This window comes from Mustelus asterias, chromosome 5 (assembly GCF_964213995.1).
Source record: "Mustelus asterias chromosome 5, sMusAst1.hap1.1, whole genome shotgun sequence".
In the NCBI taxonomy this organism is placed as follows: domain Eukaryota; kingdom Metazoa; phylum Chordata; class Chondrichthyes; order Carcharhiniformes; family Triakidae; genus Mustelus; species Mustelus asterias.
In genome coordinates, this window is record NC_135805.1 from 126,945,797 (window position 1) to 126,961,307 (window position 15,511).

At 44.0% G+C, this 15,511-nt stretch overlaps 1 protein-coding gene across 4 annotated transcripts in view; it reads right to left on the reverse strand.

The window, feature by feature from the left end:
- Positions 1-8,386: 8,386 nt before the first annotated feature.
- The window catches only part of LOC144493796 (uncharacterized), a 293,145-nt gene continuing 286,020 nt past the window's right edge, over positions 8,387-15,511 (reverse strand). For 2 of the 4 annotated variants that reach the window (XM_078213294.1, XM_078213296.1), the window contains exons 9-10: positions 10,175-10,239; positions 8,387-8,663 (exon numbers count right to left, since the gene is read on the reverse strand). In XM_078213294.1, coding sequence (XP_078069420.1) covers positions 10,211-10,239 — 29 coding nt within the window. In that variant the 3' untranslated portion in view covers positions 8,387-8,663; positions 10,175-10,210. The remainder of the gene's footprint in view (positions 8,664-10,174; positions 10,240-15,511) is intronic. The other 2 variants (XM_078213293.1, XM_078213295.1) reach the window with 2 other exon arrangements.

A 15,511-nucleotide genomic window follows, 5' to 3' on the forward strand; every position in this document is an offset into this window, starting at 1 on the left:
TTTTGCCCTTGTGTAAGTCATGATGCACTCCCGTTCCCTTGCTGGCGAAAATCGATTTGTCGGAAATGGGGTGGAGCTTCTGGATCTGTGATCCTGGCGCCATTTTGGATAAGGTACGGAATCTCCATGCCGCTGTGAAAATATCAGACCTTTGTGTACAAATTGGTTGAGATGTTATCCTACATTAAATGTGCTGCCAAGTCGGGTGGTGGAGGCAGGCACGCTGACATCGTTTAAGACTTACCTGGATAGTCACATGAGCAGCCTGGGAATGGAGGGATACAAACGATTGGTCTAGTTGGACCAAGGAGCGGCACAGGCTTGGAGGGCCGAAGGGCCTGTTTCCTGTGCTGTACTGTTCTTTGTTCTTTGTTCTTATGACAATGACTACCCTTTAAAAGTACTTCATTGGATGTGAAGTGCCTTGCAGTCATTAAAGCACACTATGTAGAAAAATAGAAACTCGGAGCAGGAGTAAGCCATTTGATCCTTTGAGCCCACTCCACCATTCAATAGGATCATAGCTGATCCTCAGTCTCAATGCCATATTCCTGCTTTCTCCCCATACGCCATAAAAATCTAAAATATTATCTCTCTCTTTCTTGGATACATTCAATGACTTGCCCTCCACGGCCTGCTGTGGTACAGAATTCCACAGATTCACCACTCTTTGAGTGAAGAAATGTTTCCTCATCTCAGTCCTAAATGGTCTACCCCGTATCCTGAGACTGTGTCTCCTGGTTCTAGATTTGCCAACCAGGAAAAAAAACATCCTCCCTGCATCTAATCCATCCAGGCCTGTTAGAATTTTATACATTTCAATCAGATCATCATAGAAATCATAGAAACCCTACAGTGCGGAAGGAGGCCATTCGGCCCATCGAGTCTGCACCGACCACAATCCCACCCAGGCCATATCACCACATATTTACTTGCTAATCCCTCTAACCTACGCATCTCAGGACTCTAAGGGGCAATTTTGAACCTGGCCAATCAACCTAACCCGCACATCTTTGGACAGATCTCCTACCATCCTCCTAAACTCCAGTGAATACAGGCCCAGTGGTACTAATGTCTTCTCAATGGACCGTCCCGCCAACCCCGGTATCAGAGGAATGAACCTCCACTGCACTCCCTTGATGGCAAGTATATCCTTTCTTAGGTAGGGAGACCAAAATTGCACTCCAGGTGTGGTCTCACCAAGGCCCTGTAGAGCTGCAGTAGGACATCTCTACTTCTGAACTAAAATCCTCTTGCAATGAAGGCCAACATACCATTTGCCCTCCTAATTGCATGCTGCAACTGCCTCATCACTTTCATTGACTGGTGTACAAGGACACCCAGATTCCTTTGTACATCCACACTTTCCATGATATATATCACCACTTAATTAACACTTTTCCATTCTGTTTTTCACACCAATGTGTATAACTTCACATTTATCTATGCTGTACTGTATATGCCATGTGTTTGTCCACTCACTCAAATTGTCTAAATTAACTTGGATAAATCCATGCTGGCTTTGTCCAATCCTGCTAATGCTTTGTTATCTTGTCTTTTATAATAAATTTTAGCATCTTCCCCACTCCTTATGTCAGGCTAACTGGTTTGTATTTCTCCATTTTTTTTCTCTCCTCCCCTTTTAAAAATTGTGGTTACATTTGCCACCCTCCAATCTGTAGGAACTACTCCAGAGTCGACAGAATTTTGGAAGAGGACCCACCAATGCATCCAATATTTCCAGGACCACTTCCTCTAATAGTCTGGGATGCAGATTATCAGGCCCTGGTGATTGGTCCGCCTTTAACCCTGTTAATTTCCCTAGCATCATTTTGTCACTAATACTGATTTCTTTCAATTCTGCTCTTTCACTGGACCCTTGGTTCCCTAACATTTCTGGAAGGTATGTGCATTTAGAACGGAACAATCTCATTAGTGACAGACAGCATGGTTTTGTAAGAGGGAGGTCGTGCCTTACAAATATGGAGGAGTTTTTTGAGGAAGTGACAAAAACGGTTGATGAAGGAAGGGCCGTGGATGTCGTTTATATGGATTTCAGTAAGGCATTTGACAAAGTCCCACATGGCAGGTTGGTTAAGAAGGTTAAGGCTCATGGGATACAAGGAGAAGTGGCTAGATGGGTGGAGAACTGGCTTGGCCATAGGAGACAGAGGGTAGTGGTCGAAGGGTCTTTTTCCGGCTGGAGGTCTGTGACCAGTGGTGTTCCGCAGGGCTCTGCTATTTGTGATATATATAAATGATTTGGAAGAAGGTGTAACTGGTGTAATCAGCAAGTTTGCGGATGACACGAAGATGGCTGGACTTGCGGATAGCGAAGAGCATTGTCGGGCAATAGAGCAGGATATAGATAGGCTGGAAAATTGGGCGGAGAGGTGGCAGATGGAGTTTAATCCAGATAAATGCGAAGTGATGCATTTTGGAAGAAATAATGTAGGGAGGAGTTATACAATAAATGGCAGAGTCATCAGGAGTATAGAAACACAGAGGGACCTAGGTGTGCAAGTCCACAAATCCTTGAAGGTGACAACACAGGTGGAGAAGGTGGTGAAGAAGGCATATGGTATGCTTGCCTTTATAGGACGGGGTATAGAGTATAAAAGCTGGAGTCTGATGATGCAGCTGTATAGAACGCTGGTTAGGCCACATTTGGAGTACTGCGTCCAGTTCTGGTCGCCGCACTACCAGAAGGACGTGGAGGCATTAGAGAGAGTGCAGAGAAGGTTTACCAGGATGTTGCCTGGTATGGAGGGTCTTAGCTATGAGGAGAGATTGGGTAGACTGGGGTTGTTCTCCTTGGAAAGACGGAGAATGAGGGGAGATCTAATAGAGGTATACAAGATTATGAAGGGTATAGATAGGGTGAACAGTGGGAAGCTTTTTCCCAGGTCGGAGGTGACGATCACGAGGGGTCACGGGCTCAAGCTGAGAGGGGCGAAGTATAACTCAGATATCAGAGGGACGTTTTTACACAGAGGGTGGTGGGGGCCTGGAATGCGCTGCCAAGTAGGGTGGTGGAGGCAGGCACGCTGACATCGTTTAAGACTTACCTGGATAGTCACATGAGCAGCCTGGGAATGGAGGGATACAAACGATTGGTCTAGTTGGGCCAAGGAGCGGCACAGGCTTGGAGGGCCGAAGGGCCTGTTTCCTGAGCTGTACTGTTCTTTGTTTTTGTACCTTCTTTTGTGAAGAAGAACTAAAGTATGTGTTCAATTCTTCTGCCATTTCTCTGTTCCCCATGATAATTTCCCTGGCTCCTGACCTATATTTGTCTTTGCTTATCTTTTTGTCTTTACATATTTATAAAAGCTTTTACGGTGAGTTTCTATGTTCCCTGTAATTTTACTCTCATTCTCTATTTTCCCCCTCTTGATCAAATTTTTTGTCCTTTTTTGCTGAATTCTAAAATGCTCCTGATATGAATGCAAGTTTTTCCTTTTCTTTGACTGGTATCTCAGTGTCCTTAAATGCTGATTATTCTTTACTATTCAATGAAGTGAGAACACTAGTTTAAGCACAGATTTGAATAAAATGATCGTCAATTTGAAATTCGACTGCATAAAACAGAAGTAGGAGTCGGCCATTTGGCACCTCAAGCCTGCTTTGCCATTCAAAACGATCATGGCTGATCAGTTTGTATTTCTAATTCCACGTTCCTGTCTACTCCTGTTAACCTTTGATCTTGTTGCCTAACGAGAATCCATCAGATATGAGATCTGAAATACCATGTACACTTTCTAGAGACAATTAACCTTGAAATGAATACAGTGCAGATTCACCAGAATGGTACTAAAGTTAGATTATGAGAAGCACTTACATAAACTAGGCTTGTATTGCCTGGAATATAGAAGGTTAAGGGGTGATTTGATTGAGCTTTCAGGATTTTGAATGAATTGCCAGGGTAGATCAAGAAAAATGCTGGTGAGACATAACCTTAAAATCAGAACCAATCTCTTCAGGATTGATATTAGGACTAGGATTTTTCAGCTTTTCTTAATGGTGGGATCTTCCTGTCCCCACCAAAGATGACCCTGTGGTGGGCTCCCTGGTGGCAGGATGGACGAACCAGGTGAAATGCCATATATATCAACGGGACCGGATCCTTCCAACAACCAATGGTGAGCCGTAAAACCCATTGCGTGGGAAGTGGAAAATCCTGCCGTCAGAAACACTTGCAAAGTATTTTGGAACTCTCTCCCACATGAATAAACAGCAAACGTTATCTCAATTAAGGATTAAGGCAGAGGTTGATGGATTCTTGTTAGGCAACAGGATCAAAGGTTATCAGAAGTAGACAGGAACGTGGAATTAGAAACACAAACTGATCAGCCATGATCGTATTGAATGGCAGAACAGGCTCAAGGTGCCAAATGGCCGACTCCTACTCCTGTTTTGTACAGTTGTATTTCAAATTGACGATCATTAGACTATCATTTACTCTTATGTGAGGAAGAAAAGAATGACCAGGGTGAGGTTAGGGCTGGTCAAGGACAGTAGTGGGAACTTGTGTATGGAGTCAGTGGAGATAGGCGAGGTGATGAATGAATACTTTTCTTCAGTGTTCACCAAGGAGAGGGGCCATGTTTTTGAGGAAGAGAAGGTGTTACAGGCTAATAGGCTGGAGGAAATAGATGTTCGGAGGGAGGATGTCCTGACAGTTTTGAATAAACTGAAGGTCGATAAGTCCCCTGGGCCTGATGAAATATATCCTAGGATTCTTTGGGAGGCAAGGGATGAGATTGCAGAGCCTTTGGCTTTGATCTTTGGGTCCTCGCTGTCCACGGGGATGGTGCCAGAGGACTGGAGAATGGTGAATGTTGTTCCTCTGTTTAAGAAAGGGAATAGAAATGACCCTGGTAATTATAGACCGGTTAGTCTTACTTCGGTGGTTGGTAAATTGATGGAAAAGGTCCTTAGGGATGGGATTTACGACCATTTAGAAAGATGCGGATTAATCCGGGATAGTCAGCACGGATTCGTGAAGGGCAAGTCGTGCCTCACAAATTTGATTGAATTTTTTGAGGAAGTGTGTTGATGAAGGTAGGGCAGTTGATGTCATATACATGGATTTTAGTAAGGCGTTTGATAAGGTCCCCCATGGTTGGCTTATGATGAAAGCGAGGAGGTGTGGGATAGAGGGAAAGTTGGCCGATTGGATAGGTAACTGGCTATCTGATCGAAGACAGAGGGTGGTGGTGGATGGAAAATTTTCAGATTGGAGGCAGGTTGCTAGCGGAGTGCCGCAGGGATCAGTCCTTGGTCCTCTGCTCTTTGTGATTTTTATTAATGACTTAGAGGAGGGGGCTGAAGGGTGGATCAGTAAATTTGCTGATGACACCAAGATTGGTGGAGTAGTGGATGAGGTGGAGGGCTGTTGTAGGCTGCAAAGAGACATAGATAGGATGCAAAGCTGGGCTGAAAAATGGCAAATGGAGTTTAATCCTGATAAATATGAGGTGATTCATTTTGGTAGGACTAATTTAAATGTGGATTACAGGGTCAAAGGTAGGGTTCTGAAGACTGTGGAGAAACAGAGAAATCTTGGGGTCCATATCCACAGACCTCTAAAGGTTGCCACTCAAGTGGATAGAGCTGTGAAGAAGGCCTATGGTGTGTTAGCTTTTATTAACAGGGGGTTGGAGTTTAAGAGCCGTGGGGCTATGCTGCAACTGTACAGGACCTTGGTGAGACCACATTTGGAATATTGTGTGCAGTTCTGGTCACCTCACTGTAAGAAGGATGTGGAAGCGCTGGAAAGAGTGCAGAGGAGATTTACCAGGATGCTGCGTGGTTTGGAGGGTAGGTCTTATGAGGAAAGGTTGAGGGAGCTAGGGCTGTTCTCTCTGGAGCGGAGGAGGCTGAGGGGAGACTTAATAGAGGTTTATAAAATGATGAAGGGGATAGATAGAGTGAACGTTCAAAGACTATTTCCTCGGGTGGATGGAGCTATTACAAGGGGGCATAACTATAGGGTTCGTGGTGGGAGATATAGGAAGGATATCAGAGGTAGCTTCTTTACACAGAGAGTGGTTGGGGTGCGGAATGGACTGCCTGCAGTGATAGTGGAGTCAGACACTTTAGGAACATTTAAGCGGTTATTGGATAGGCACATGGAGCACACCAGGATGATAGGGAGTGGGATAGCTTGATCTTGGTTTCAGATAAAGCTCGGCACAACATCGTGGGCCGAAGGGCCTGTCCTGTGCTGTACTGTTCTATCTATGTTCTATCACTAGCCAAGGAAATTGAGGGATATGGATGGAGTTAGGATGCAGATCAGCCACAACCTCACTGAGTGGTGAAGGAGGCCCAAGTGCCTGATTGGCCTTCTCCAGTTCCTGTGCACCTTCAATTCTGGAAGCTGGGGTTTGAAACTTCCGAAACTGTGTCTGACTTTTTAATGTTTATCGGCTATCTCCATGGATGACATCTGACTCCCCGCTGCAAAGGTTACCCTGGCATAAAGAAAAGCTGAGGGGCAGAGAAATCCATGATTGTGTTCTCGTGCAAGCATGGACATTTCATTCGTTCGCCAACCTCCGCTTGCGTGAAGGAGAGAAATCCAGGATGAACTCGATAAACAGTGGCCAGCTCCTGCTGAATGAGGAAGGCCGAAAAGATGGTGGATGTTCTTCAGTGTCATCATGGGACATACCTGTAGGAGATAAAGGGGCAGTGGCACAGTGGTTAGCACTGCTGCCTCACAGCTCCAGGGACCTGGGTTCGATTCCCGGCTTGGGTCACTGTCTGTGCAGAGTTTGCACGTTCTCCCCGTGTCTGCATTGGTTTCCTCCGGGTGCTCCAGTTTCCTCCCATAGTCCAAAAGACGTGCTGGTCAGGTAGATTGGTCAGACTAAATTCTCCCTCAGTGTACCCAAACAGGTGCTGGAGTGTGGCAACTAGGGGATTTTCACAGTAACTTCATTGCAGTATTAATCTAAGTCTACATGTGACACTAAAAAAATAAAGGGGAATCAGCAGGAGTGAGCAAGCTGCTCATTAGCAGAATCAAGTACAGAATTAAGAGAAAAAGGAGTTGTGAAGAAGAGTCACGTAGACTCGAAACTTTAACTCCATTTCTCTCTCTGCCAGACCTGTTGAGATTTTCCAGCATTTTCTTGTTTTTATTTCAGATCTCCAGTATCCGCAGTGTTTTGCTTTTAAGATAAAGTTGAAGTCTAATTGAGCTGAAGCAATTTATCCTGTGCATCGGAGACATGGGCATTATTAGAAATAGGAATAAAAGATTAGGTTAGGTGCATTGACCCAAACAGGCGCCGGTCTGTGGCGACAAGGGGATTTTCACAGTAACTTCATTGCAGTATTAATGTAAGCCTTACTTGTGACGAATAAATAAACTTTAACTTTAAAAAAGATGTCAGACTGCTCTGTAACCGAAAGGAGCGACAGTGAGGCAGATTCATCGAAGGCGCAGTTACACTGTGGTAACATTGATATTTAATAAATGCTTTTCAAGGTGAATCCTGATCCTGGCAGAGTCACTGGGAAACAATACAAGGACTGATGGAGACATGCTAGCCCTGACAATGAAGAGCGACTGATAACCATGCACTATACCAACAGACGTGTCCTGGGGAAGGTGGTCTCTGCGTTCTGCTTCTGGATGATGCACTGCTGGCTATTTCACTGCGCATGGAGGTTGTCAGAAAGTGCTGGTTGGATAATTCTGTTATTTCTGGAGCATTTTTAAAAAAATAAAGGAATTGGGGTGCTGGTGGAGCGGGTCTATTTTTCAGTTACAGATGAACAATTCTTTGCTCTGGGCTGGTTTTTAAGATTACAGCAAATCGTACTGCCAACAGAAAGCATTAGTCCTCTCATTGGTAAAAAGGGACTGCAGAACAGACAAATCCTACTCAGTAAATCATATTCTTAATAAAAGTGCAATTTTCGCAACCTCAAGAGCTTAGCAAATGTAAACCCTGCAATTATTCATAGTCTGCGTGAGGCCATTACTTAGAACAAAGGGCACTGATCAAGTAAAGAGTATTACATTTTCTAAATCAAATGCACTTCTCCAAATCAATATAAAATACATGAATTACAAGTCTGTATCCCTGAATTCTTTTGAGAGCATTTTACATTCAGAATTAGAAGTTACCACCGTAATTAAATTTCCTAATTAAATCTCATACAATTTGCTTATCTCTGTCAGGAAGGAATAGAACCCCAACAGGAACTTATGACAAATACCACAAAGTGTATCCATTACTTTAAAATAGTCTATTTTAATGCCACTGATTGACTTTAAAAGAAAGAATTTATGCTCCCTGCATCTAATGAATATCGTTCTATAGTCAATCACTTCTATTGAATTGGGAGGAAGTTATCTTTAAAGCTGAGAATCGGAAATAAGCAATTTATTATGCCACAGAGTACAAAAGCAAAGAAGTTCTGTTAAACATATATTGAACACTGATTTGACCCCAGCTACAGTATTCTGTTCAATGTTTGGGATACATTTCAGCAAGGATGTCAGGGCCTTTGAGTGAATACAGATGAGGTTCTCTCAAATAGTGCCAGGGATATGGAACATCAGTAAAATGAAGGGATCGGAGAAGCTGGCAATGTTCTGCTGAGAGGAGATCAAGAGATTTGATTGTTCAGAATCTTGAATGTTTCTGTTTGAGTAAAGAATGAAAAGCTGTTTCTAATGGCATAAAAGTCAGTAACCAGAGAAAACAGAGTGAAGCCTCAAGTGTACAACCATTGTTCCTGTGCCGAAGCAATCGAATGTGATGAGCCTGAATGACTACTGCTCTATTGCATTCATCCCCATTATAATGAAGTGCTTCGAGAAATTGGCCCTGACTCACCTAAAAGCCCATGTCCCTGCCAACCTTGATCAGCACCAGTTTGCCTATCGCACAAACAGGTCAATGAAGATGCAATTTCTACTATTCTTCACTCCGCTCTGACCCATTTGGAAGGCAAGGACACTGCTGTTTGTTGACTACAGCTCAGTATTTAACACCATCATCCCCACCAAGCTTGTCCATAAACTCCATACCCTAAGAGTCAACACCTCCCTCTGTAACTGGACCCTGGACTTCCTAACCAACAGGCTCCAGTCTGTTAGATTAGGTAACCTCACATCCACACTCTAACCCTGAGCACTGGGGCTCCACAAGGATGCGCATTGAGCCCCGTTCTCTACTCGCTCTTCAGCTATGACTGTGTGCCTGTCCGTGACACCAATACCATCATCAAGTTCATGGACGACACTACGGTGGTGGGCCTGATCACTAATAACAACGAGTCAGCCGACAGGGAAGAGGTCCAACATCTGGTGATGTGGAGTGCTGGAAACAACCTGGCCCTCAACACTAAGAAGACCAAAGAACTCATTGTGGACTTCACGAAGTCCAGAGGCAGCACACACACCCCCGGTTACATCAATAGGGTAAAGGTGGAAAGGCTCTGCAGCTTCAAATTCCTGGGCGTCCACATCATGGAGGACTTGTCATGGTCCCTCAACTCCTCCCCCGAGTGAAAAAAGGCTCAGCAGTGCCTATACTCCCCGAGGAGGCTAAAGAGAGTAAGAGTTTTAACAACACCAGGTTAAAGTCCAATTTGGTAGCAAATGCCATTCGCTTTCGGAGCGCTGCTCCTTCGTCAGATGGAGTGGATATCTGCAGACCTGGTGTTGTTAAAACTCTTACTGTGTTTACCCCAGTCCAACGCCGGCATCTCCACATCGAGGCTAAAGTGAGCCAAGCTGTCCCCCAGCTTCTCTCAAACTTCTACTGGTGCACAACACAGAACAGTTTGTCGAGCTGCATTACGGTGTGGTACGGCAGTTGCTCCACTTCTGACCGGAAAGCTCTGCAGCGGGTGTTAAAACTACCCAATACATCATCGGCACACAGCTACCAGCCATCCAGGACATTTCTCACAAACGCTGTCTCTGGAGATCTTTCAGCATTACTAGAGATCCCACCCATAGACTGTTTGCCCCCCTGCCATCTGGGAGGCGCTACAGATGCATTCAAGTCCGCACGACCAGGCTCAGGAACAGCTTCTTCCCTAGAGCTGTTACCCAGCTGAACTTCAGCCTTTAACATATGTACAGGTGATGGGTATTGTGCAATATGCATGTATACACTTAATGACTATTGGCATGACTACTTGCATTTGCTTTTTCTTTGCATCTTGGGAGCCTCCAAGTTCACTTTTTGTTGTATTTGTATTTGTGCACTATACAATGACAATAAAGTTGAATTGAATTGAATTGAAGGTAATTGGCAAAAGAGAAAATAATGAGAACTATTTTACACAGCAAATTGATGTGATCTGGAATGCATTACCTATAGTGGAGAAGCAGATTTGTCACCATGCTGTGACGGGTGCATGGATGATATGGATCTTTTAATTTCATCAAATAGAATACTGAATTGCCTTAAAGAGACTTTTAAAAAGCGAGCAATGGACATTAACTTAAGACTACTGTCAAAGGTCACCTGATGTCTGGTATTCCAAGTTGGCCAGGAGGTTCCAATGTTTATTACAATTAAGACATATCAAGGTCACCTCCTATAGAATTTCACATGTGCTGATGTTAACATAGAACATAGAACAGTACAGCACAGAACAGGCCCTTCGGCCCACGATGTTGTGCCGAGCTTTATCTGAAACCAAGATCAAGCTATCCCACTCCCTATCATCCTGGTGTGCTCCATGTGCCTATCCAATAACCGCTTAAATGTTCCTAAAGTGTCTGACTCCACTATCACTGCAGGCAGTCCATTCCACACCCCAACCACTCTCTGCATAAAGAACCTACATCTGATATCCTTCCTATGTCTCCCACCATGAACGTTATAGTTATGCCCCCTTGTAATAGCTCCATCCACCCGAGGAAATAGTCTTTGAACGTTCACTCTATCTATCCCCTTCATCATTTTATAAATCTCTATTAAGTCTCCCCTCAGCCTCCTCCGCTCCAGAGAGAACAGCCCTCGCTCCCAATTTACTGAAACTCTACTGGTCTTCGTTATTTGCATTTCTACAAAGCCACTTTTCAAATGACTAATCTTTCATAAATTTTGCTTTTTATCAGTGAATTTTAAATTGCTCTTACTGGAGAACTGGTAATTTTGCACATGTATGTATGTGTTGCAAAGATCAGGATGTTGGTGTTAGTTTACATCTTTACCCGAGTGGGTTTTTAGTTCAATAAAAACTGAACCCTTTTGTTTAAACTCAAGAAAGCCTATGAAGCTGGTTTCTTTGCAATCAGCATATCATTGGTTATGCATGGGTATTGAATTAATACCTTCATCCTTACAAATGATAGTGAACCATGTTGCAATCAATCAAGGAGTGGGAAAGCAAGAGCAAGTCCTGACACGTGTCCTCGCTGGTCCATAGAACCATAGAAAATTACAGCTCAGAAACAGGCCTTTTGGCCCTTCTTGTCTGTGCCGAACCATTTTTTGCCGAGTCCCACTGACCTGCACTTGGACCATATCCCTCCACACCCCTCTCATCCATGAACCCGTCCAAGTTTTTCTTAAATGTTATTGACCACTTTATCCGGCAGCTCATTCCACACTCCCACCACTCTCTGCGTGAAGAAGCCCCCCCCATATATTCCCTTTAAACTTTTCTCCTTTCACCTTTAACCCATGCCCTCTGGTTTTTTCCTCCCCTAGCCTCAGCGGAAAAAGCCTGCTTGCATTCACTCTATCTATACCCATCAAAATCTTATACACCTCTATCAAATCTCCCCTCAATCTTCTACGCTCCAGGAAATAAAGTCCCAACCTATTCAATCTCTCTCTCTAACTCAGCTTCTCAAGTCCCGGCAACATCCTTGCGAACCTTCTCTGCACTCTTTCAACCTTATTTACATCCTTCCTGTAACTAGGTGACCAAAACTGTACACAATACTCCAAATTCGGCCTCACCAATGCCTTATATAACCTTACCATAACACTCCAACTTTTATACTCGATACTCCGATTTATAAAGGCCAATGTACCATAAAAGGCCAATGGTCATAAAAGATTCAATAGTAACTTTCAAAAGTGGATAAATAATGAAAAATGGAAACATGGCAGAGCAATGGGGAAAGAAGAGGGACATTAAGTTGCCCTAGTCGGGTAACTCTGACAGACAGCTGGCACTGGCTTACTGTGCTGCTTCATTCTATTACAAAAGTGAAGTGATTGGTCACTATTAGCACTGCACTGTGCCAATCATATGGTCGGACCTTACCATTAGGAAAACCAATCGGAGCTCTGTCCCACTTGATAATTTAAATGTTTCTATGTTGGGAGAAATAAACGCCAGTCAAATGGCAATTTGAACAAATGCCTATAGTCAAACCGATACAGAGTTTGAGACAAAATCTTGTTGAGGAAAAGGGTAATACAGATGTGCTACATAAAAGGTTGGGGAGGTTCACACAGTTCCCGAGGGGTAACAGGAAACCTCCCACATGACTGACTAAACACACTGAGTTAAGATGGAAGAGGCTCGGACGTCATTGCTCACTGTTTAGTCAGCGTTATGTGGGACGTTTCCTTTTGCTCCTTGGGAACTGTATGAACCCACCACACTTTTGGCAGAGCTGCTTCCAAAGGAGCTACACATGGCAGAACAAATTGCTCAGGTCGACAGAGCAAAATAAATTGTGGAAAGGCATTCTTTTTGTGTCGTTGCGGTTCTCTGCTGGGAAGGAACTTCTGCTTCCAGCACAATCCAACAAGACCCTTCATTCTCAGAAGTGACACATCCTAAGTCCTTTCCCAAGGTAATAGCTGAACCAAAGAGGCTGAAATCCTCCAAACAGGGTTGGCCTGCGGTCGCTAGAAATTGAAGATTACTCTGCAGAACAACCTTCTGCAAGGAAACAAGGTAAAAAATCATAGGGGCCATCAAGAAAACTGTTTTTCCCCTCCTATTTTACTCAATAAACACTGATTTATTTTTTCTGAAAATGGGGGGCTGTTGCCGAAGCAGCCAAGTTGAATCCAGTTGGACAGCAAAGATTGCATTCCCTTTCCAATTGACCTTGAGGTGGTGGTGGTATGTCTGGAGGATAGACCAATGGCAGGAGTATGAGGATGGAGCAGAGCGGGGCAGGTCACATGTTGAAAACGCTAGGGATAGACACGACGAACATTGGCAACCCTGAGCCCAAGATGGCTGGCAAATGCTTCAAATTTGTCCCATGGTCATATTGGAAAATTGATCACGCAAGAAGAACAAAAACAGATGGAAATAAATTTAGGAATAACAAACAAAAAAGTCATTAACCATTGGATATAAATGATCTGTTATACTGTAACTGAAGCTTGAATTACAGCTTTGGGTCCTCTAAATATAAAAAAGGTATGGAATTCAGCAAAGGGTATCTTCATTCTCTGAAAATTATTGCAGAATAAAGCATTCGGGCTGTAATTCATAACACCAAAGCTTTGTGCACAGCAAGGACTGCTTGGTCACAGTGCACTGGGTTCAGATCCACAAGATTAAATGCTCTCTCTTCCCAACTCTTATTTATTCTTTTCTTCTCTCTTTGAAGGGAGACTTTAAATTATAGGAAGTAAACATGCTCTTAGGCACATTATAAAGTCTAAATAATATAGAGATACACCTAGCTTATCTATCTAAGGTCCACACCAGAATATCTCAATGATAGAAAAATTACATTGACCTTGCAAAAGCCGTGGAATGGAATAAAAATGTGTTATGCACACAGAGTATAAAAAGGAGACCACTCATCTCATCAAATCTGTGCCACCCTTACTTAGAACAATCCAAAACAAATGCTGTGGCCCTCCTCTCTCCCTGCTCCCTGCCTGCATCCCTTGGCACTGCCTGAGGGGCAAGGTGCCAGTGCCCTGGGGGCCCCTTGGCACTGCCCATCGGGCAAGGGGCAAGGCTAGGGGGCCAATCAGTGGGGATGGGGGGTCTGCTGGCACTCTGCAGTCAGGATTAGTGGGGGAAGGAGGGAGGACAGCAAACGGTGGGAGGAGGGGGGGATGCTGGAGATCACAATGGATGGGGCAGGGGGGTTGGAGCTTAGCCCAGGAATGGTCAGGGTGGGCTGTGATTGGGCAGTGGGGGGGCACTGAGCCGACACTGCATGGTTCACGGGGCTGGCCAGCGATCAGGAGGCCGGCAGTGCGGGGCCACTGCGCATGTGCCGATCTTGGCACTGACAGTGCATGCGCAGTAGCCCACTCAGCACACTGATTTCAGCCTCTCCATTGGGAATAGGCCCGCCCCCTGAAATTTAATGATATTCACGCTGGTGGCCTCTGCAGTGCATAGAGTGAGAGAGATTCTTCTGTGAAGTCCCACTGAAAAAAGCTAGCGTGAATTACTCCAGTTTTCATGCGAATTCGACACTTAGAATTTTTTTGGGAGAATTCCACCCATCAGGTTTGACAAACCGACTGGAGTTTTTTTGGGAGAATAAGTGATAGATAAGTGAGAACCAGTGAAGTGGTGCATTTAGATTTTCAGAAACCTTTTGGTAAAAATCCTACGTAAAAGGTTAATGTGCAAAATTAAAGTACATGGGATTGGTGATAACGTATTGACTTCAGAATTGGTTAGCAGACAGGAAACAGAATAGGAATAAATGGGTTTTTTAGAAGTGACAGATAGTGACTAGTGGGATTCCCCCAGGGATCAGTGCTTGGTCCCCAGCTATTCACAACACAAATAAATTATTTGGATGAGGGAACAAAATGTAGTACTTCTAAGTTCGCTAATGACACAAAATTCGGAGGGAATGTAAATGATGAGGAATTAAGAGTTTCAAGGTGATTTAACATAATTAAGGACCACACACACCCCGGACATTCTCTCTTCCACCTTTTTCCGTCAGGAAAAAGAAACAAAAGTCTGAGGTCATGCACCAACTGACTCAAGAACAGCTTCTTCCCTGCTGCTGTCAGACTTTTGAATGGACCGACCCAATATTAATTTGATCTTTCTCCATATCCTAGCTATGACTATAACACTACATTCTGCACTCTCTCCTTTCCTTCTCTATGAACGGTATGCTTTGTCTGTATAGCGCGCAAGAAACAATGCTTTTCACTGTATACTAACACGTGACAATAATAAATCAAATCAAACAAGTAGATTACTTGAATGGGTGTAAATTGAGAGAGGTGGATACTCAATGAGAACTTGGAGTCCTCGTGCATCAGTTGCTGAAAGTAAGCATGCAGGTACAGCAGGCAGTAAGGACGACAAATGGTATGTTGTCCTTCATTTGAAAGTAGGAATAGGGATATTTTGCTACAATTGTATAGAACATTGGCGAGGCCACATCTGGTATCGTGTGTGCAGTTTTGGTGTCCTTATCTGAGGAGGAATGTCCTTGCTATAGAGGGAATACAGCGAAGGTTTACCAGGCTGATTCCTGAGATGATAGGTCTGTCATAGGAGGAGAGGTTATGATTATATTCACTGGAGTTTAGAAAAGTGAGAGGGGATCTCATAC